Raw genomic sequence first — 22,995 nt, 5'->3', positions numbered from 1 at the left:
TTAGTGTGTTAAAGTTATATTCTTAGACATATATATATATATATATATATGAACGAGTCTAAATTGAAAACTACGTTCAAACCTATGATTGCGTTGACTAACAGGTCGAACAACTGATGTTCCTTAACCCTGCTGACTGCCATTGGCGATTGCCAGATAAAATTGATCACAAGATGTAACAAAATGAATCTAAAATAAATTTAATACTAAACAGAAAAACTTTTTAAACTTGTGGCCGCGATGTTATGCCACAAACATACGGTGTCAATATATTTTAGTACACCAGATCCGGATTTCGACAACAAATGTCTCTTCAGTGATGTTAGGGATCGAAACGGTATTTGGAAGGCCATATAAAGAGTATCCTAATTTTAAGAAATAGTACTCTCATTTTTAGATAAACTCTTGAATTTAAAGAGTCAATATAGGATGAACGGATCATATAAACCGGAGGGAAAATATGATACAAAGCCCAAACAAAAAAATATAAACGAGTCTAAATTGAAAACTACGTACAAACCTATGATTGCGTTGGATAAAAACCGCATTTTTTATACGTGTGCATGTTAAACAACTTTTGTTGTAGAAGTGTCTAAAAACAGCACAAACGACATTTTCGAAAAGACCAAAAAAGTGAAAATGTATATTTAAACAAAACGCATTTGACTAACAGGTCGAACAACTGATGTTCTTTAACCCTGCTGACTGCCATTGGCGATTGCCAAATAAACCTAATCACAAGATATATATATATATATATATATATATAACTCGTCTAAACATCAACCAAGCAATGCTAGATCTGTAAATTTGCTTTCACAAATTTTTGGTTCTTCCCTCGACTGGATTCGAACCCATGCTACTGTGCTATCGTGACACCAAATCGACTGCACTGCAGTCGTCCCTCTAGACCACACGACCACCTGGGCTCTCATAAAAAAGAGCTTTCGCTGGCCGTATGTTACCTTTCCACGTCAGTTTTAATTTAGCGGCGTACTACAGTACTCGATATAAGGCACGAAGATGTTATTGTTACAGATCCGCTAAACTTTAATGAAACTGTGCTAATTGTAAAAATCCGATAAACGATGTATGACTTGTCCAAATTTAATAGAAGAAAGTTAAAATTATTTCAAAAATGGAAATACTCTTGTGTTATTCAGCGAAATAGTAAAACTACTAACAACAATTACTGTTTCACATCTACCATGAACCATTTTTAAGTAAACTGTATATTTATTTATTGACTAATGACAAAATCAGTCACTCGGTGTAAATGTAAATGCATATTTACCGTACTGGATTTCCTTTTATTAAGTTTAATCTTTTGTTATTCCTGTTATACATGTTACTTTACAGGTATACAATTATGATTTTGTACTTTATTTTACAATATCGTTCTGCATTCGTTTACATCAAATATTGCGTCTGTATTTAAATGCTATGTTTTTGTAAGAGCATTGCATATCTTTCTATCTGATTTACAGAGGATTGTTTGCAAAAGAAGAGCTACGTCAGCAAAGTTGTATCAATTACTCTGGAAAACAGAAAGACCGACAGACACTTGTAAGTAATACAGAAGTGTTAGTATGTCTACAATTGACTTATACTAATACGATTTAGCTAATAAATGTTTAATCCTAACTGTTGTTAATGTCTTCAACAGTTAAGAGTATGCGTGTGTAAAAAAAAAAAAAAACATTTTACTAAAACATACGGTGCATATAACGGATCATATCATGATGATTTAACATAAAGTGGACCACAAGATAATATATTGATTCTGACATAATTTCAATATACTAAAAAACAAATCACAAACATATTGAACTCCGAGGAAAACTCAGAAAATATTTGAAATCCAAAGCTTATATAAAGGATGAAGAGCTATAATCCAAAAGGTTCAAAAAGTATAGTCACATTCTAGAAAGGAATCAGAGCTTTGCATGAGGGAGATACATTCCTTAATTTATTATAATTTCTAATATTTTGTAAGAGCAAATTTAATAACAAAAAAAATCCGTATTTTCATGCCAGTACCGAAGTACTGGCTACTGGGCTGGTAATACCCTCGGGGACTAATAGTCCACCAGCAGAGGCATCGACCCAGTGATAGTAATAAAATCAACGGTACCAATTTTGTTGCACCAGATGCGCATTTCGACAAACTATAAAGAGTTGATCATTGATTATTTTCGAAATTATATAAAAAAAAGATTTTAACTACCTCGGCAAAGTTGGCCTTCTATAAATTTGGCATTATTTGGTTCTTCTGAGTTGATTTCTGTTAAAAGGTCGTCTGTATACACGTGTTATACGATACGTCGATGAGGATACGCCAGCAAATACGTGAATAATGCAAATGCTCTAATATTGTTAAACTGTTTATGCTTCTTTCATTTAGATACAGGAACCACAAGTTAGTTTTCCGCACATTGTTAATTTCTGAAAACTAGTAATAGAATGGTCAAAATAAGCATTTGCTAACAATTTTTAAAAGTGTCAACATTTGCGTTTACTTTTATCATTGTATATGTTTTAGTGTACTTATCTTATTTTGATTTATCTGAAGTATCAAATAAATCTTAGCAGTGATGATCACTGGTTAAAGAAGTAGGATAAGTTTTTGTTATTCAGAATATAAAATATCATTATTATAAATGTTCTGATTATTTGTATTAAAAACTTGTGTGCACACTGTACCTAATTGTGATTAGATCAATAGAATAAAACGTGCTCGTACGGTGACCTATAATTGTCAATGTCTGTGTCATTTTGGTCTCTTGTTGACAGTTGTCCCATTGGCAAAAATAACATATCTTCTTTTGTATATATCAGTTGAAAACAACTTATTTGAGATAAAGTAGACAAGAGCTAGCTGACACTATAATGGCGAAGGAAGGTAAGTATGTTGATAAACTATAGACAGAGACAGTTATTTACCATTGCAAGACGGCTACAATACTTAAGAGATTCGAAATATGTTTCCAGAGATATAAATATATAAATAAAGGCAACAGTAGTATACCGCTGTTCAAAACTCATAAATCCATGGACTAAAAACAAAATCGGTGTAACAAACTAAAACCGAGGGAAACACATTAAATATAAGAGAACAACGACACAACACCGAAACGCAACACACACAGAACGGACCAAACAACAGACAAAACACAACGAGAATAACAAATATAACATCAAAACCCAATACATGAATTTGGGATAGACAAGTACAGTACCACGTCTTATCTCAATATCTCAAAAATAAGAGAAAACACAAACGACTCAACGTTAAAATGCAACACACACAGAAACGAACAATATTATAATTCATCCTTAGTAGAATAGTCTTAATAATAAATAGAAAAAAATATAATATAAAACGCAAGATAACCGGTGTAGTATACATGTAAATGAATGTATACTGCAATCAGCCTTGCATTGTACAAAAACAGGTACACGAACATTGTTTTGCTTAATTTGTACATGTAGAAATAAAGTCTCATGTTATGGGTTATGTTCCTCTCATATGTTTTATGATGGTACAATACTTAACCCCCTAATGAGAGGGAGTATGCATAATATTCATATGCTGAAGACATACTTTATTGATAATTTTTGGCGAAAGAAGAATATATTCCATACTAAAATATTCATGTAATGAATATGGATTCAACAGATATAGAAACTACAATCATGCTCAAAGTTTTTACTCTTACCCGAATTTTGACTTTTAATCATAGTATAAGTTAAAAGTTGCTATGTTACTGTATATTTAAAGATTTGTTAGATGCCTGCTTATTTGATTAAAACTAATGAATAACCGAAAACCTACAAATGTTCTAACATGACATTATAGTTGCCAGCAATGTCATTTTATAACGTAAGAAAGAGTAATAGTTCCCGCCAAACTTTTTTAAAACATTGATGACCCCTCTTTATCATTTGACATTATTATTTACCTGGAGACTGCAATTTATGCAAATCTTTTGACAAAAACTCATTAGTATATTTTAATCAGAGACAAATTTATAATAAATTAGAAACGACAGAACTGTTCAAAGACCTTGCGAAATAAGGAAACTATTACAAGTAGTGTGATTTCCCTTCGATTGATATTCTAACTCTAAAAGTCTGTTTATTTCCTTTGACATCTTTCTTAAAAGGATAACAAAAAACACAAATGTGAATAAATATAATCAAAACTACTTTTGCAGTTACAGTAGGACAAAGACATCGCCAGGTATTTTTTATCATTATTACCTTATTTGATTATAAAATATGTCACCTTTTCGGTCATTGCAGGTGCCAGTGAATATTGTTTTAAAACCTACCAAGGGGGTAATGAGTTATATGAATGTTTTATTAACGACAAGTAAGTACCTTCAAGTTGTCTCTCGTCATAAAAGTTACAGTTGGCAACAATGGGAATGCCGATAATTTGTTTAAAAAAACACTCGTCCCCTAAACGAAACAAATATGTTGTCAATCAACAAATCAAGCATATTGGTGAAGTAAATTTCAGATAACTATCAGAGTGAAATTTTTACAAAGAAGTGTTAATAATTCCCAACAAAACATTATTTTGTCTGCATTGAATAAAATTAACGGTACACATTTTCTTGCACCAGTTGCGCATTTCAACAATACATGTCTCTTCAGTGATGCTCGTGGCCAAACTATTTGAAATCCAAAGCTGATATAAAAGATGAAGAGCTATAATCCAAAAGGTCCAAAAAGTATAGCCAAATTGTTGAAAGGAGTCAGAGCTTTGCATGAGGAGATACATTCCTAATTTATAATAATTTCTATCATTTTGTAACAGCTAATTTTAATAACACAAAAATCCCGTATTTCTATGCCAGTACCGAAGTACTGGCTACTGGGGAGGTGATACCCTCGGGGACTAATAGTCCACCAGCAGAGGCATCAACCCAGTGGTAGTAATAAAATTAACGGTACATTTTTTTTTTGCACCAGATGCGCATTTCGACACATTTCGAAAACGTTGACCTACATTGGCAATTATGTGTGTCTTAAAGCTGATATTAATATTAATAGTTATGGTAATCTTTTGTTTGATGTCAAGCTTTAAAACATATGACAATGCATATGTATTGTATAAGACGATCTTAAATTGCATGTGACCCACTCTAAGTTTAGCAGTGACACTTCATCTGCAACATGACTATGTTTTTTACAAGTACTTTGCCTTTTAAATTTGTCCGTGATAAACTGAAGTTTCTAACAGGATCTGCAAATCATGAATACATACGATCACAGATGAGGTCAGACATCCCTTAAGCCATACACCCTCAAGTGTCATGTAAAAACTTCAATCAAGGAGGATCTGGCATTGTTGGTATGAATGCAAGACAATATTTTAAGCAAACTCACAATGGGTTTCGAACAACAACAGAACAATGTAAGCACTCTACCACAGGTCATTTTATCAAATCGTCCTAAAAAGAACGAAATCAGACATTAGGAATTTCAGTAAATGATTATAGCGTATTCTTCTTACCATGTTTGTTTTCTGTTCTATTGCTAGCAGATGTGATGCTTCGTGTTGCAGCTCCTGTAGATAATTCATTAGGACAAATATTATGGACTCTTTTGGAAGTAAAGTGATCATGCTGTCATCATTGTAAAATTTCAGACAACTTATATTTATTTAACAAGTGATATTACATCCCCCACATGTGTGTTTACTTTAACATTTAATGTTACCGTCTTTGCTATGTGAGCGTTCTTTTGATACACATGTGTAAATAACAGATGTCATCAGGACAAGTAGAATTCAATTATAAACATACAATTGGTTGGTATTTGTTTCTTTTCAATAATGAAAATCTGTAAATTTATGGTATTCTTATATTTGCCATTCACGTTGAAGTACATCGTCATTGTCTGTTTTATTAAACTAACACACTGTGTCATATGCTAGTGGGAATGAACCGTCAGAAGACTTTTTTGAATTTCTTCCAATTTTATCCTGTTATTTCCTATAGAAATCAGCAATTTAGTAATCATTTGGGACATTTTTTTTTAAATCACAGAAATATGCGTTGTTTGACATTCACTTGAATGACATTGAACTGAATTTATTAAATTTAATTATACCATGGTATGCACTTTAAGTTCAACTATTAAGAATTATAAGATTTTTTAATTCATATATATCACACTTTTGTGATAGACAAATGATAGACAAAGTATTTAAATTTGATATTTATATTTCAGATTATCCACTGTCGAAATCATCGTAATTGTTGTCGTTTCTACTATTCTTCTATTATTATTAGGATGTTTAGTAAGGCAACTTAACAAGAAAAACACCTCCATCAACGAGAAAAACGAAAATGTAAGTCAATTACTATCATTGAAAACAAAAACCTAAAAAAAATATACTATAAATTCAGAAATTATTGCGAGTTTTTTTTTTTTTTTGGGGGGGGGGGGGGTTGAATTCGACTGAGTGGGGATCATAATACTAAAAAATCGAATGTTGATATCTGATACATATGTCGAAAAGCAGATAATCTTGACATCGCATTAATTAATCTCGCATTGTTGCTCATTCTTTAATCGAAAGGATAGATGCACGCATTATTCATGAATTCACAGTCATTTGAACTGATGGTAAGAACGACACCAAAAATGTGTCAAGCGTAACCGCTAAAAAAACTGGTGGTCGTTTAGTTTTAAAAAAGTGGTGCAAAGTAAGTTGATTCCAATAAGCATTATAAGAACTCCTATAATTTCACGATCTACTAGGTTTGATTTGAAGAGTTTTGTTGTAAAGGTCGAATCCAGTGTTCTGCATTTTTAATTTTGAATTTATAATGTCTGTAACGATTTTCCAGTAACTGTTTCCAGTAACGTGAATACACTTTTAAAACTTTAAGGTCGATCATATTTAAGTTAGAAAATGTTTATATTAACCGACGGTCAACATATTGATAGGGTAATATTTCTAAATGCTAAACTGTTGCGTGCCCTTTTTAAACACTTAATGCAATATCTCTTATGGATACGGTCTGTTATATATTTCTAGCATGAATAGAAATTTCTGGTATCACACTGCACGGAACGTGATACGAATAATTGAAACGAAAACCATTATACGGCATGTGTTATTCGTTAGGTCAATACTGACTTTCAAACGTTAAGACTATTACATTTCGTCCATGTCGGCAGATATTCAGAGTTTTAAAATAATTTACAGAACACTTACACACATCACATTTTTTTTGTCAAATCTTACAGCCTTTGGAGCGTACAATCAGTTTTAAAGTGTCCAATGTCAAAGTGTGACAAAGAAAAGGCTCATATATCTTGATCAACATTTTCCGGAATTTTATAGTTTAAGTGTTGTAAACGAAAGATATTTCACATCGGGTGAGATCATCTCTCGTTATTCAATATGTTAATTTCCAACTGTTATAACAAAACTGGCAAATAATCCTTTATTATAACATGTATGATGTTGTAATAAAATAAATTTTGCTATCACGCGATATCCTTATTTCACTTGTTTTGACACTTATAATTTTCAATTTTTTTAACGAAGTCATACGACGGATTTCACCAGTGAAACACAATTTTTTTGGCCTGTCAATGCCTTTTAGATGCTCACCCATATCTGGTTGGGATTATAGCTAATATATAGAAAGAAGTTCTAATGTAAAAAAAAATGTGATCTAATTGCCATGCAATGAGACAGCTCTCCACAAGTATTCACATTGACACAGAAACAACTATAGGTCATCGTACGGTCTTAATGCCAAAATTAATGTTTTCCAAATATGATGCCAGCTTTTAAGTCAGTTCTTAGTTGATGTTGATTTTAGGTAGAAAACAAGGATCATTTAGCTATTTGTCACATGAACATCATGCCTTTTTCTTACTTAATGTATTAATTGTAGCCTCCGTTTTGAAGACGATAAACCTTTTCCGAATGGCGACCAGAGAGTTTATTTTGTAACATTATACAAACATCACGCTATTAAGTTACTAAACGAAACACATTTAAATGGAATCCTTTATACTCCGTGCTGACCTTTTACTTTTCAAAACTTCATACCCTATAAAGCGAAAGTCATGCATGAGTTCCACTCTTATCATAAATCGGTGATACCTAACGTCGTCATTTATTTGGACTGACTAAAATATTGATTGACTGTACTAAAAAACAGTGACACATATGTATATATGACGCAATTCGTTTCCTTAGAAGTCATGTACAATATTCATATATACGTTAAATGAATTGATTTGATATTGTGCACACCTCTTTCAATCGGGATACTCTGTTCCCGCTATCACTAAAGTCCAGACTGGTAGTCATTTATAATCTGTTGGTTATTTTTTGCAAAGTTAGACTTTCAAAAAAGGTAATTCATGAGATTGATAGATTTTGAATTGATATTGTTATATTGATAGTGATAGTGACATATAAATGCTGGTATATTTTTGTAAGTTTTATTTTGCAATTATTACCATTGTACTTTATCAAAGCCCTCTAGAAATTGAATGTATAAGTGGGATACCATTATCTGGTGAATACTAAATAACTCACACATTTGATGATATTCAGACACACTAACATATGTTCTATATATGATTAAGTGTATGTTTCCAATTATAGAGATCAGAAATATATGACGTAATAGTTGTGGGAGGAGGTATCATTGGGAGGTCCACTGCTTTGAGACTAAAAGAAACTAACACAAAGGATAACATTGTACTAATTGATCAGGTAAATATGTATGAAAAATAAAGAGAGACACTAGCAAAACCTTTTCAACTTTTGATCTTCAGTGCTGTACAACTTTGTACTTTTTTCACTTTCGATCTTGCATATCTGGGCGTTATGTATTCGGGTTTAGTTTTCTGTAATTAGTTTTTACTTCAGTTTCATTATGTATATCTCTTTCATATTCATTTGTTAAAATTTACTGTTTGCAATAGCGTGAATTGTTTTATATAATATGAATGTTCTTATCCTGGGCATACACACAATGCCGTATTTGGCAAAACCTTTTCAACTTTTGATCTTCAGTGCTGTACAATTTTGTATATTTTTCACTTTTATATCTGGGCGTCACTGGTGAGTCTCGTGTGGACTAGACGCGTTTTTGGCGTATTGAATTTTAAACCTGATGCTTTTTGTTATCTATTAATCATGCTTTTCTTTTTCTAATATGTTCTGCTTTTATTTGTATTGTAGTCCTGTAATATTTTGTTTTCATTTCAATGTTATATTCAACTTTGCCATTAAAGAGCGAGGTTTGGCATGCCATAAAACCAGGTTCAACCCACCACTTTCATTCCCCTTTAAAAGTGTCCTGTACCAAGTCAGGAAGATGGCCATTGTTATATTATTGTTCGTTTCTGTGTGTGTGTTGCATTTTAACGTTTAGTCATTTGTGTTTTCTCTTATTTTTGAGATAAGACGTGGCACGGTACTTGTCTATCCCAAATTCATATATTTAGTTTTGATGTTATATTTGTTATTCTCGTGGTGTTTTGTCTGTTGCTTGGTACGTTTCTGTGTGCTGTTGCGTTTCGGTGTTGTGTCCTTGTTCTCCTCTTATATTTAATGCGTTTCCCTCGGTTTTAGTTCGTTACCCCGATTTTGTTTTTTGTCCATGGATTTATGAGTTTTGAACAGCGGTATACTACTGTTGCCTTTATTTCAAACTATTCAACATCTCAAACTTATAAAATGTATCATACTAGAATTATGAATAGACAATTTTAATAGAAAACCTGAAGAGTATCAAAAAAAAAAAATCATTACAAAACTCATACATGTCATATGTTATCTCTTCATAAAAACTTAAACTGATATCAATATCATGTTGATGCATATTGCTTTTTCTGTATGCCTGATATATAAACATATATTAGGTAATTTCTTCTGATTCTTAACCTTTTTTGTTTTATTCTGTTACTACTTCGGGCGTTATCTTCTTCGTGTTTATAATTTTTCGTATTCTTCTGCCTCTAATAAACTCAAATAAAAAAAAATGTTTTGTGTTCGTTAAGTTTACAATGCCAAAGTCTCGTGGTAGCTCTAAGGGTCGCAGTAAAGGCATCCAAAGAGCAAATTGGAATAAAATAGAAACCTGTTCAATGAAGAACATGAAGGACGACTCAATTTCCGAATGGGAACGTCTAAGCCGTAGTTGTTCTAAGCCGATATTAACGTAAGTATCAAAAAGAGTTCGGTCATGGGACAAATATTTGTATATTATTATCTACCTTCTACAATGGTTTACTCGAATAATCTAAACTTGAAAAAAATATGCACTTGGCGATATGTCATACTAAACTATATGAATTTGATATTTTAGTATTATCAAATTAAAATCCAATATACGAACGTTTCTTTCGAAGATTCATTTTGCTCAATCTTTCATTATAAGAACTGTTTTAAAAATAGACGGGTAAACCACATCTTCCTATATCTAAAGTATATTACAAACAAGCAAATTTTGCAAATACCTGTTTACAATGACTTCTATGCAATATATTAACAATACATAACACAGTTCCAATGAAGCACAGGCTATGTATCACCAAATTACAACATATGACAATTATCTAATCAAGAAAAGATTATCATACGAGTGGAGAATTTTGTGAATGCATTGTGTTTCTTGTTTTTAAGTGCATCTTAAACGATCTTCATAGCTGATTTTTTGGCGGTCAATTTCTATCGGCCGAACTTCGGTGAGAAAACCAAAGATGATCCTAGTCATTTTAGATTCCAGTCAATTGAACCAACCACATGTGCGATTTGTACAGTAGTTCAATTACTTGGGTCAATTGAAGTGAATCAGAGCTATATATGAGAAAAAAATGTTTTACTTTGTTTTGTATCATATTTTTTGTATTACTTTTGTGTGCATTAAATTGATTATCGTCGCCTATTTCTTGATCATTATAATCTAGTGTTCGTTTAACCAAGAAATATGATGGAGAGCGTGAAAAAATAACAAATCTTCTTTTTATATATAGAAAAAGCAATGCATTATTTATTGGAGCAGCAGAAAGTGCTTTTATGAAAAATACTCTTACATCTTTAAACAAATATCCAGAGAATAAAAAGATGAAATGTATTGAAATGCTTCAACAGGAATATCCAAAAATAAATTTTAGTGACAATTGCGCGGGCATTTTGGATGAATCGGAGCTATGTCTCGATGCGGAGGAGATTTTAAAACAAAAATTGGTGAGTGTATGCATATCTAAAAAAACAGTAAAAATACGACAGATAAAGAAACACAAAACATTTGACCCTGCGTAAAGTTCACTGCATATAAATGTCAGACCACAAATAACTACCTCAAATTTAGAACGTAAACGTAGCTCTACTCTGACATAAAATGGTGCTTTTGATGTCATTGTTTACCTTAACTAAACAACAAATTTATAAAAATGAAACTTTTGGGGAAAGAAAAATATATCTAGACCATTTTGAGCCACAATATACTTGCCTATGAGTTTGTATTAAAAAATCAGGATTAAAGCGCTACACAGTATAATCATTTTAGATTTCAAGAAAAAAGTTTTTTTTAAAGTAGTTATTTTCTCAAAGGCAACAATTTCTGAGAAGATTTTAAGCATGGGTTGAAAATTGGCATGTAGACGGGTGATACGTGTACAAATCCTGATATACATGGTTTCTATGAACTAAAACTTAAAGTAAAATATTTAGAAAGCTGTGAAAATTGCAAAATTTGGTTAAACAGATAGGGATTTTTGATTGGTGGTTTAACACCTTTTCCAAGATTTGTCGCTATTAACGTATTTTACGAAATAAGTCTTTTGATTGTTTGACAGATCACCAGCATTTCTTTTATGATCTTTTCTTATCATGCATGCTATACCTGCAGTCAGTGACATCAGCAAGAAATTAATTAACGACGATATAATCTGTGTTTAAGTGCGTAGAACATGCATTTTTTTTAAATCGATTTTCTACAGTATCAGTCACTTAATCTATGCAATGTACATATTATAAAACCCAACGTATACATGTGATACAATATGACGAACATCACACAGTCTGACAGTGTAATATTCATCTGCCTGTTCTTTAATTAAATATAACAAAATTGTGTTTTGTGTGATTATCGATTCTTACAGATTGTTACGGGCTACTGTATTTACGCAAAAATCATTCCGTTGACATTCATCAGAAGATTTTCGACATTTCAAAAAATTGCCTTTTATAAAACAGCGAGAACGTCTGATAGTTATAATGAGTTATTTACGGAAACCAGCAAATTATTTATATATGCTTGGTATCGACTACAAATACCTTTAACATATCAATTATGTGAAGGGGCATTACTCAATTATCAATTGGAAGTACAGTGTACATTGTGTATATAACAATGATCGAATCAAATGTATCATGTATATTTAGGTATTTGTTTATAGAAGCGTTTAAGGCAATTCAATTATTAATTATCTTTACATAAAACATTGTTAAACATGTTTATAATCAAAATGAATTTGAAGTAAAATACAGTTCAACAGTGTGACACATTAAAGGACGGAAACACAATTATCCATGTTTCTTTAAACTTACTTTATCAATGAATGTGTTATTGTGTGCCATTGTTTGCTTGGTATTTCTATGGTTAGTGATGACTGTTTAATCCAGCATTTAATGAATATAGCATACTGAAAAACCTGATCAATTATGGAAATGTTTTAGGAAACATTTTTGGAGCTCGGTGGTATAAAAAGGACAGCAAAGATCATAAAAGTTATTCCAGGTGCTACTATTTCTCTTCAAACCGACTATTTTGAATACAGAACAAAACAACTTGTGGTTGCTACTGGTCCGTGGTCGTCATCTTTTCTGGATGAATTAGGGCTTGACATTAAATTAACAGTAAGTGTGTCAGCTGTTAAAAATAAAATATGTTCCTTAGCATTTGAATCAGAAGGTAATGATTCAGAGGAATCGAAAACCTAAAATGACAGTCATCAATAAGATATTAAAAGCATGTTGATAAAAATTGTGAGAAATCTACAATTATTAAACTAAAAGGTAATCAAAGAAGCTTGTAGGAATGGAGTGACTTTTGTTTATGGTGCCTGAAAAATATTGACGATACCAAGTTTTAATAAAGAACTATACTATCAAACTAATCAAAATAGAATCGAACGCTTTATGTTTATGATTATCATGAACACTATTGCTGTGTTGTCTGTTCCTTTAAATTACCAAAATGTAAACAATGGGGACCGAGTATTAATGAGAAGGGGGAAAACAGAACCAGTATAACAATCTTCGATTAATACTATTACAATTTGAATACGAGTAAATACTGTTATTAACCTTAAGGAAAACAAATCTGACATCTTGACTTTATGTACCTGTCAGGTGATTGGGGTGTTTCATATGAATGTTTTGTTGACTTATTATATTTTTTTCTAATATTCAGTTAAATATAAACCCATCTCCTTGAAAGCCTTACTCTGCTGGCAGAAAATAATAGATAGTATGGAACAAATTTATTCAATGTGACACTCGCTAATAATATTGCTTTGCTAATGTCCTTTTCTGCATATCAAATATAAGTCTTTCACATTTATATTAAGAAAACAAAAGACGCAGTATGATTGTAAACGCGAAACTCAGCACAAAAGATCAACTAACACAGAAGTTAATAGATATATGCTTTCTTTAATGATCAATGCCCCTTACTACACAGTCAGCTATGAATGGCCAAAATCTAGCAACTTTAAATGTTTACAGAATAATATAATACACACGAACTGTTCGTGTTAACTAGCATAATATCTTGTCAAATTGTGCTTACTTCTGTAGGTGTAAATATACTATATAAAATATAAATGGAATGATAATGTTAAAAAAATCAACCTAAAACAACAATTCTAATTATGCATTCAATCTTGGTTTGATTACTAGTATCATTATCCTGTTATACTTGTTAAATTAAATATTTTCAAAATAAAGCGTTTCAATTTTAGAAAAAGCATGCAATGGAAGGGTATTGGAAAATAAAACCATGTCCAGAAACTGTATGCCCATCAGTATTTGAATATAAAGACAAATCGATTTTCTGGACAAATTATACAACAGAATATGGTCCGTCTTTGAAGGTAATAACGAACAATAGTTTATTTTAATGTGGTAGTAAATGCATAACCTTTGTAGACATGTATTGTACATGAGAACATTAGCGATATTAAATTACGCAGATATCTTTCTTTTAGCATCGTCTTGCTCATTTAAAAGATAATGAAGTTATTGTATGATAGTAAACTCATTTTACAAATAACTCTATATACTTCATATATCAAATTCGAAACATGAATAGTAAACCTGGGCATGTGTCACCGGAAGGATAAATAACGTAAAAAAGTTATTTACATCAATAGTTTCACATACGGTGTTCAATATTTACATGTGTCAATACCATATTCCAGCTCTTAATCATCCTTGGCCTACAACTGTAGGGAATACATTTAACATAGAGGCAATACTTATCTTATTGGTTTATTTTAATTTACTAATTGCAAAGAGCCCGTTATTTAATGCATTCAAAGGGCGTACACATATACAAAATTATAATCGATGATAGATTTATATTTTGAAGAAAAAATCTTTTAAAATTTTGTTTTTTTTATTCAAAACTATGCAATTATTGTGGCCACTGAGATTATAGATAAACTAGAGTCCTTGACCTACTTGAAGAATCTAAGCCTTATTATAGCTTTTATTTTTAGTATGCGAACAGTCATTTTGTAAAGTAATGATGATTACAAGGTGAACGGTTGTCTTTGCTTTCAGAATATTTCTGTTTGAAACCATCCTGTTTTTCAGTTTTCTGTTTGTTTTTCATTGAAATGGACATTTGTCATATATCAGAGATTAAACTTAAATTATGACTTTTTACATATTGTGTATAAAAAATGGTTCGACTTACGGGACTACGCATCACTACGAATATTGAAGTTATATTCTTTATATAGCGGATGTGATTGAGTGCTAAATAATGCTGGAAATGAGGCTAATGAATTGATGTATCAAATGTCGTATCCGGTGAAAGGACAAATTATCAGTATACAAATATTAAATTATAAAGCTGTTGTGTTTGATTTTCTGATTTTCATATAAATATTTATCTATACGAGTCTAAAATGAAGACTACATTCAAACCTATGCTTGCGTTGGATAAAAACCGCAATTTTTATACGTGTGCATGTTAAACATATTTCGTAGTAGAAGGGTCTAAAACAGCACACATAACATTTTCCAAAAGACCAAAAAAGCGAAAAGTATATTTAAACAAAGCGCATTCGACTAACAGGTCGAACAACTGATGTTCTTTAACCATGCTGACTGCCATTGGCGATTGCTAAATAAAATTGATCACAATATATATACAAATGAACATCTAAGTAATTCACTTGAGCTTAGTGTAAATAGCAGTCCCTGACCGTTTATACATTTCTATATATTGTAGGAGAATAATATGTTATAAAGGAAGGCATTTACTTCATTTTTTCTGCATCTTAATTGTAATGTTTGATTTTCAAATTAATAGAATTAAAATAAAAGAATTTTAAAACTGCGTGATATGGGTTCTCCGATAATGGAGAAATTGGTTGGAAAGAAGACTTATACTTGTGATATCGTTTTTGAAATCGACTTCCAATTTGTAAAACATTGGTTACACTGCTAATGGGGATAAACGGGCCCGGAATTGAAAAACGTTTAATCAACAACACGGATAAACGTATACCAGTTACATAAATAATTGGATACCTTAATCCGGCGGTTGTATTTCACGCTGGTTAACAAATTGAACCTAATTATGATAGTTGACTAGATATACGCATTAGGAATTGTTGATGCTGTCATTTATTATCATTACAGCTCGGGTTTGCCGGAAAAGAAATAAGCGAAGAAGATCTAAAGAATGTCGAAACCATGCACGACAAAGAAATGGTAGATTCTATGGCAAAGTATGCTAAAACTAAATTCAGCAGATTGATAACAGACGATGAACCTTTTTTGGTACAAAATTGCATGTATACGGTAACTGAAACTTTATGAAATTAACTGAAATGTTTGATGTTTATTTTATATATATATATGTTTTTAAATTTTTAAATCTGCATATGGCTTTCTCATTGAGTCACCTGTCGAAAGTCAGATATCTCTGGCCTTTATGTCTTGTATGAATTTTATCCTTAGTTGTGTTAATGTTCTGGGTATATTATGACTAAACTAGTACACATTTTTGCTTGGGGCCAGCTAAGGCACACCTCTCCGGTAACGGTATTTTTTTTAGCTATGATCAAGACCCATGTGTGGTATTTGGCATTATTTATGTTCTTGGGTCGAGTTGTCTGTATTACGCATTCCCTATTTCCCTTTTCTATTTAATTTTTCATGGGAATCTTACTTCATTTCAATTATATGATCGGTTTCCGTTGCTAGATTATTACCTCAATTGCAGTCCAATTATACTTTAGATTATTCTTATTATATAGGTATTGTTTTTTTAAATCTAATAATATTATTAAGATGTCAGAAATTGAGTTTCATGCAAAATCAAAAAATATATAATGATTGTAAGTTCTCGTGAAGATGGTTGTATCTTTATCTCATAAACTGATGTCTCCCCTAGTATCGAACGTAATAAACATTAATCAAGCATATTTGTTTTCTTATAGTTAAAACAAAAACAATTGCAATTTTTTAACAAATTTTATAAAAAAAAAAACGAATCATTTCTATATTTAATATTTAATATTTAATGGATTCATGTATAGTTAATCAACATATTGATTGAAATTATGCAACCTTTGTGTCGAAAAAAACTGAAAAAAAGAAATGATGAATGTTTGAACAACTGATGGTTTTACAAAACATTGAAATGTCAACCCTTAAGACAGTCAAAAACTGCATGGTATAGTTACACAATTGTTACAGGTTAGGTGATAATAATTTGGTGATGTAATGGATTACTATCCAATTAAAGTTATATTATTATTATACATTGTAGTTTACCAAAGACAGGAAACCTATAATCGGGCGCCACCCTGAATGGGCCAACATCTTTCTTGCAGTTGGAATGTCAGGTAATTGTATTAGTTGTTGTCGTTTCCGTAATTACAAGATATTCCTGATAGGATTCTTTTTTATGATTAAAAAAGGTTAAGAAAAATACACCAAAACTTCAATGCACTGTTTAATCCTTAATATTAGCACACTACTTATTCGGAATTAATAATATGACAGTTACAATAGTTTGCAAACAACTATACCATACATACGGTTATATTTTAGTTACAACAGAAATCTATGAAGACATTTTCACTTTACGTTTTTCAAAATTAACCAATGCGAAAGGTTTCATTTATGTAACATCTTCATAAAATAACATTAAATTAATATTTGATAATCTTGTTTCAGGAACAGGATTTGGTTATTCGCCTGCAATTAGTAATATTGTCTGCGACTTGGTCGTAGGAAATAAACCAAAGTATGACATATCTGAATTCAACCCTACTAGATCCAGTTTAAAGACTTAGAAAAATAATCTGTTACTTACATGTTTGTTCTTATTCCTTTTAGTAATAATTGCTTCTGATAAACTGAATGTGATTTTTTTGTGACAACGAAGGTGATAATTTTTTTTTTTCTAAAATACCAAGTCTAAATATATGTTGTCAACATAGGAAATGCCACATTATACAGAAGTTATTTCAATTATTTGTGTAGTTTTATACATACCTCTTACGTTAGTTAAATCATTTATGGTTTTCAAACTGTTATCTTATTGTGATTGGGTGTAGTAATATTTTGATTGACAAAAACTATTTGACATTTTGTTATTCAACCGTTTGTCAGTATAACTAAATAAAGTATGAAATCAATGAGGCATATGGATTTTCTACCATGAAACTTCGTAGATATTTGGATTGACAATACTGCAATAAATGGTTCTGTTTGTACCCGCATTCTGTAGCTCAATGGCTATGGATAATAAAGGGACGACGAAAGAAGAGAAGTCATTAACCAGAAATGCAATGCATTTGTTCCAAATATATAATTGTAATTCGTTGATTCAAGTCACTTTCAATTATATTTTCAAGTTGATAATTTACGACTGTCCCAACAATGAATATTGCTAATAACCAAAATTAACGTTATGATAAGCATGATAAGTTTACAAGGATCCGAAAGGCATAATGTGTATACATCGGTATTTCCTAAATTCCGTCCAATATCACCAGAATTATGTGTCCACATGTTTATAGATACATCCAATGTATCAGACCATATTACAAGTCAATACATAAGGTCCTGAATTAAGTAATTCGAAATCAAGATACATCGTTCGATGTGTTTGAGTTTTTGGTTTTGACATTTGATAAGGTACTTTCCGTTTTGAATTTTCATCGGGGTTCAGTTATCTTGTTATTCTACTTTAAACTATTTCAAATGCAAAGTGGAATATAATCTTTACGGTGATTTCTTCACAACTGATACATTGCTCGTTTCTATTGGTTGTTTGAAAAACAGGATAAATAATCCTTTAGATCTTAAAATGTCTATTTTTGTTAAATCTTTTAGATGAACTTCATTGTAAAAGAGACAGGTTTTGCAGATCGCCTAGACTATTTTTGATAAAATTTAAAATTTCTACTTAAATTATATACAGACATTTTTTTAATCTTTTACATAAACATTGGTAAAAAAGTATCTTAATTGGAACTATATTGGTAGAATACTATTCATATTCTATTGCGGTGGTGGAACTATAATATTCTGTTTCTCCTAATATGGAGGTGTGCTTATATTGACAAAATCCATTGGATGCAGAATGCAGAATACAGAAGGAAATGTCGTATGAATAAAATAAACTATTCATACACATTTTACATTTATGTGTTTAATATCGTGTAGAATTCTTCTTTTTTTGATGGGTTTATTAATGATATACAGGTAAACGTTTTTGATATCCATGTGTTTGCTTTTCTTATACTATACTTAGACATATTCAATATCGAAAACGGCGTTCATTGCAAATATAGCTTTTTCTCTGTAGTAATAAACAAATGAATACAGTTGGATTCTCAGTTTCATTAATAGTAGTTTTCCATCGCAATAAACGTAACCTATTGCATTGTCGAAATTACAAATTATTAACTACAGTTTTAGCTTTATTCCATAAAGCTTGACATACTTTTCCCCTCTTTTTACTTTAATAAATCAACATAAAGGCTAAACAAATAGTTTTTGATGTTGCATATTGTGTTCTATGTTGTGTCATGTATACTATTATTTGTCTGTTCGTCCTTTTCATTTTAGCCATGGCGTTGTCAGTTTATTTTCGATTCATGAGTTTGACTGTCCCTCTGGTATCTTCCGTCCCTCTTTTATAACGAACAAGAAGATACATTGATATCTGATTAAAACGGAAGTCAAAGCGAGGTGAAAGAAGATACATTGATATTTGATTTGAGCTCTTTTTTTAATTGATGTTTTTCACAAAATAATGTGTATTATATTGTTTATCTAGTCTAAATTGAAAACAACGTAACAACCTATGATTGCGTTAGATAAAACAACAATTTGTTCACGTGTGCATGCATAACAAATGTATTGGTAAAGGGGTCTCACTACAGCACAAACAACTTTATTCCAAAGACACAAAAGGTAAAAACGTATATATTTTTACAAAACGCATTTGATTAGTAGGTCGAAGAACTAATTTAAAACCCTGCTGACTGCCATTGGCAAACACAAAAAAAGAAAAGATCACCAAATGTAATAAAATGAATCTTATTTTTAATTTATCACTAAACAGAAAATAATAAAGTTGCAGAAAAGATGGTATACCGCAAACATGTGTACACCATATCCTGATTTTCGCTCTTTATTGATGGTAGGAATCGAAACGTTATTAGGAATGCCTCATAATTTGCCTCAATTTATGATAGATTCTTGAAATTTATGTGTGTCATCTAAACCTCAAAATTTGATCACTTAAATTAGTTCCAACTAGCTGCTACGTAACCGCTTAACAAACTTGTTTTATGGGATTTCAGATAAATACAGCAACCTTTTCAAATTTCTGCGTTATGTTTAATTAAGGTTAAAAGTTCATTTTTTCTTCTCTGATTGAAAATATGCAGAATAATGAGGGCAGTTGCGACCAGAAGCAGACTGAACACAACAAAAATAATAAAGTATGAATGTAAAATAAATATAGTTTTGATAGTTATCATCTTGACAACTGTCACGAATCCTAAAACGTCCATCGTACATTGACCTCTTCACAAATCAAATCGGAACCCGATTAGTGAATTTTATACAGTATTATTGCAAAAAAGTTCCCTGTATTCTTATAATCCTTTACAAAAATCTGTCACAAAGACATTGTCGCTTGTCAAGACGATAATAAACAAAAAAATTCTGAATGCGACTTACTTTTGTCATCTTGAATGTTTAAACGCGATAACACATACATCTTACTTAACACGTGATTTCCTAAAATGTCGTCCACATAACTTTCTACATTCAAGAGCGATGTCTTATGGATGGTATCGTATCTATTTCAATGACATACACATTTTTAGAGATCACCGGAGTCGTTGATGTGCAATGATATACTCTTCAAATCAAAAATTATAGTTTGACTCATTAAATGAAAACATAGAGGGCAATGGTAGTAAGCCTCTGCATAGAAGTCATGAATCGATTTATCGAAATAAAATCCCGGTCAGAAACCAAAACCAAGGGAAACATATCTTCTGTAAGAGGAAAACAATAGAACAACAGAAACACTAAACTGCTTTAAAACAAACATTAACATCCATAAAATGGACTATTTGGTAACAGCTGTCATGTTCAAAGCTTGGTACAGGATATGTTAAGTATAGGGGTAAAACTATTATCATGGCTAGCAATAATTTTCCGTTTATATGGTAACGTTAAAGAATTACAATGTCACAGCCTGACGCCATAAGAGACGTTTCCAGTCTAAAAGCTTTACATAGTTATTCCGCTTGCCATGTCATGATGTAATTATGCAGGATTGGTCACAATTTGAATGTTCGAAGTGGTAACCAATCAGAGAAAATTGTAAAATGAATGTTTTACACGTGTTTTTCGGGCAAACAAAAACTTTCTTATAATGCAATTTTATATCTACAGCTTTAGAAAAAAATCTCCTATTCATGTAAATCTTTGTTATGTCTTAACATTGATGAATTGTAGTAAGTCTAATATCAAAACATTGATAACGTATTATATATAAATAAAAATTATGTTATATGTTATTCAGGTCTAAGAAAGGGTTTATATTGTGACGTTCCTGGCGAAGGCGAAGGGGATATAAGACCTAAGCTTGGAATGCCACAGCATATACCCTTTCTGAGACCTGAATTACATATATTACCGATTACCCCTGACTTAATGTTATTTTCCAGTGCAGGTATTTGTTAAAATTTCCAAGCGGCATGTATATTCATTACACATGTTACATGTGTATTGTTTCTTTAATATTTTGAGTAATCCATTTGAATGCACCTTCTTTATCTTGACCTTTTTTTTCGGTGAAAAAATAGTTTCAATAATTTGTTTAGATATCATATTTTGTGTTTATATGTGTCTGTGGCTTTGTTTTTTACAACACATATATTGAAAAACCAAACAAAAATGTTCGACATACGTAAAAGATTTTCTTATTTGGTGTGAACATAATTTAATCCTGTATGTAATAATTTATAACACTTTTAACATTAATTTAAGTATTAAAAGTATAAACTATGTGATTTTGTCTTCAAAATGTATTATTGACTGAGGCACATCATAATTTTCCCTCTGTGAGCCTCTGATATTCTTTGGTGTTTTTTCATAGCTTTTGACTACGACACATAGTAACCGGTGATATGTAGACGTTTTTTAGGCTCTAATTGGGGATTAAAACGTCGTAAACACCCGGGCAGTTTCCTGAATATGACATGTGTTGTTATCCAATTACAATAAAATTGAGAATGAAAATGGGGAATGTGTCAAACAGACAACAACCCGACCAAAAAAAACCAACAACAGCAGAAGGTCACCAACAGGTCTTCAATGTAGCGAGAAATTCCCGCACCCGGAGGTATCCTTCAGCTGGCCCCTAAACAAATATATACTAGTTCAGTGATAATGAACGCCATACTAATAATACATTTGTAATTCGATATATAAGTCTAAATACTGTTTGAATTGTCATGTCAGGGAGTTTATTCATTATCTTGTTCGTTATGATTTAACAATATGTAATTTGGAATATTTGATATAATCAACATGATTTAAATATCTATGTTGTATAGTTCAATATTTCTAGTGGTGTTTGCAACAAGCTCAATGCCATGATGGTTGGAATTTTAAAATGTTACATTGTCTGTATTCTTCAATTCAGTATGTATTTCAAATTTATGTAATTAACAAAACAAAAAATAGCTATTTGCACAATAAACTTTGAAAATCATAATATGTTTATGGTCTATAATTTGTTTTTACAAAATTATTTGACGGAAATGTATTAGATACAGACAAATGTTATTGTGTAAGCATGGTTATAAATGTAATATTATTTAATCAAATGTTATTAATTCAAAGATTAGAAGGAATTACATTAAATAGAGTAGCAGTACACAAATTTGCAGACGATAGCAAGCTTTAAAAAAACAGTTTTTCGATCGGCTAAGATTTAATGTAGTTTTCCGACTAATGAGTTAATGTACAAACAGGCTACATAAAACAATATTTAGTAAAGACATTAATGGGTAAGTCAGAGAAATTATTGTGAAAAAAAACTTAGACAATAGACTATACCGCTATTTAAACATGATGATTTTGTTAAACATTAAGTGAAAGGCGAAAGATGTAAGAGGGACATTCAAACCTATAAGACGAAAATAAATTGAAAA

General features: G+C 31.1%; 1 protein-coding gene across 1 annotated transcript; it reads left to right on the top strand.

The window, feature by feature from the left end:
* Positions 1-1,482: 1,482 nt before the first annotated feature.
* Positions 1,483-19,049, top strand: LOC134700996 (peroxisomal sarcosine oxidase-like). The gene is made up of 12 exons (XM_063562147.1): positions 1,483-1,566; positions 2,839-2,902; positions 4,306-4,375; positions 6,244-6,364; positions 8,651-8,761; positions 10,054-10,214; positions 11,029-11,242; positions 12,737-12,916; positions 14,023-14,154; positions 15,935-16,096; positions 17,070-17,145; positions 17,480-19,049. The coding sequence occupies exons 2-12, from the start codon at positions 2,890-2,892 to the stop codon at positions 17,596-17,598; spliced, it is 1,359 nt and encodes a 452-aa protein (XP_063418217.1). The 5' UTR covers positions 1,483-1,566; positions 2,839-2,889; the 3' UTR covers positions 17,599-19,049.
* The last annotated feature ends 3,946 nt before the right edge of the window (positions 19,050-22,995 follow it).

Source organism: Mytilus trossulus, unplaced genomic scaffold (genome assembly GCF_036588685.1).
Source record: "Mytilus trossulus isolate FHL-02 unplaced genomic scaffold, PNRI_Mtr1.1.1.hap1 h1tg000210l__unscaffolded, whole genome shotgun sequence".
NCBI lineage: Eukaryota > Metazoa > Mollusca > Bivalvia > Mytilida > Mytilidae > Mytilus > Mytilus trossulus.
Note: the sequence above shows the minus strand (reverse complement) of the source record. Positions and strands in the feature narration are given on the sequence as shown.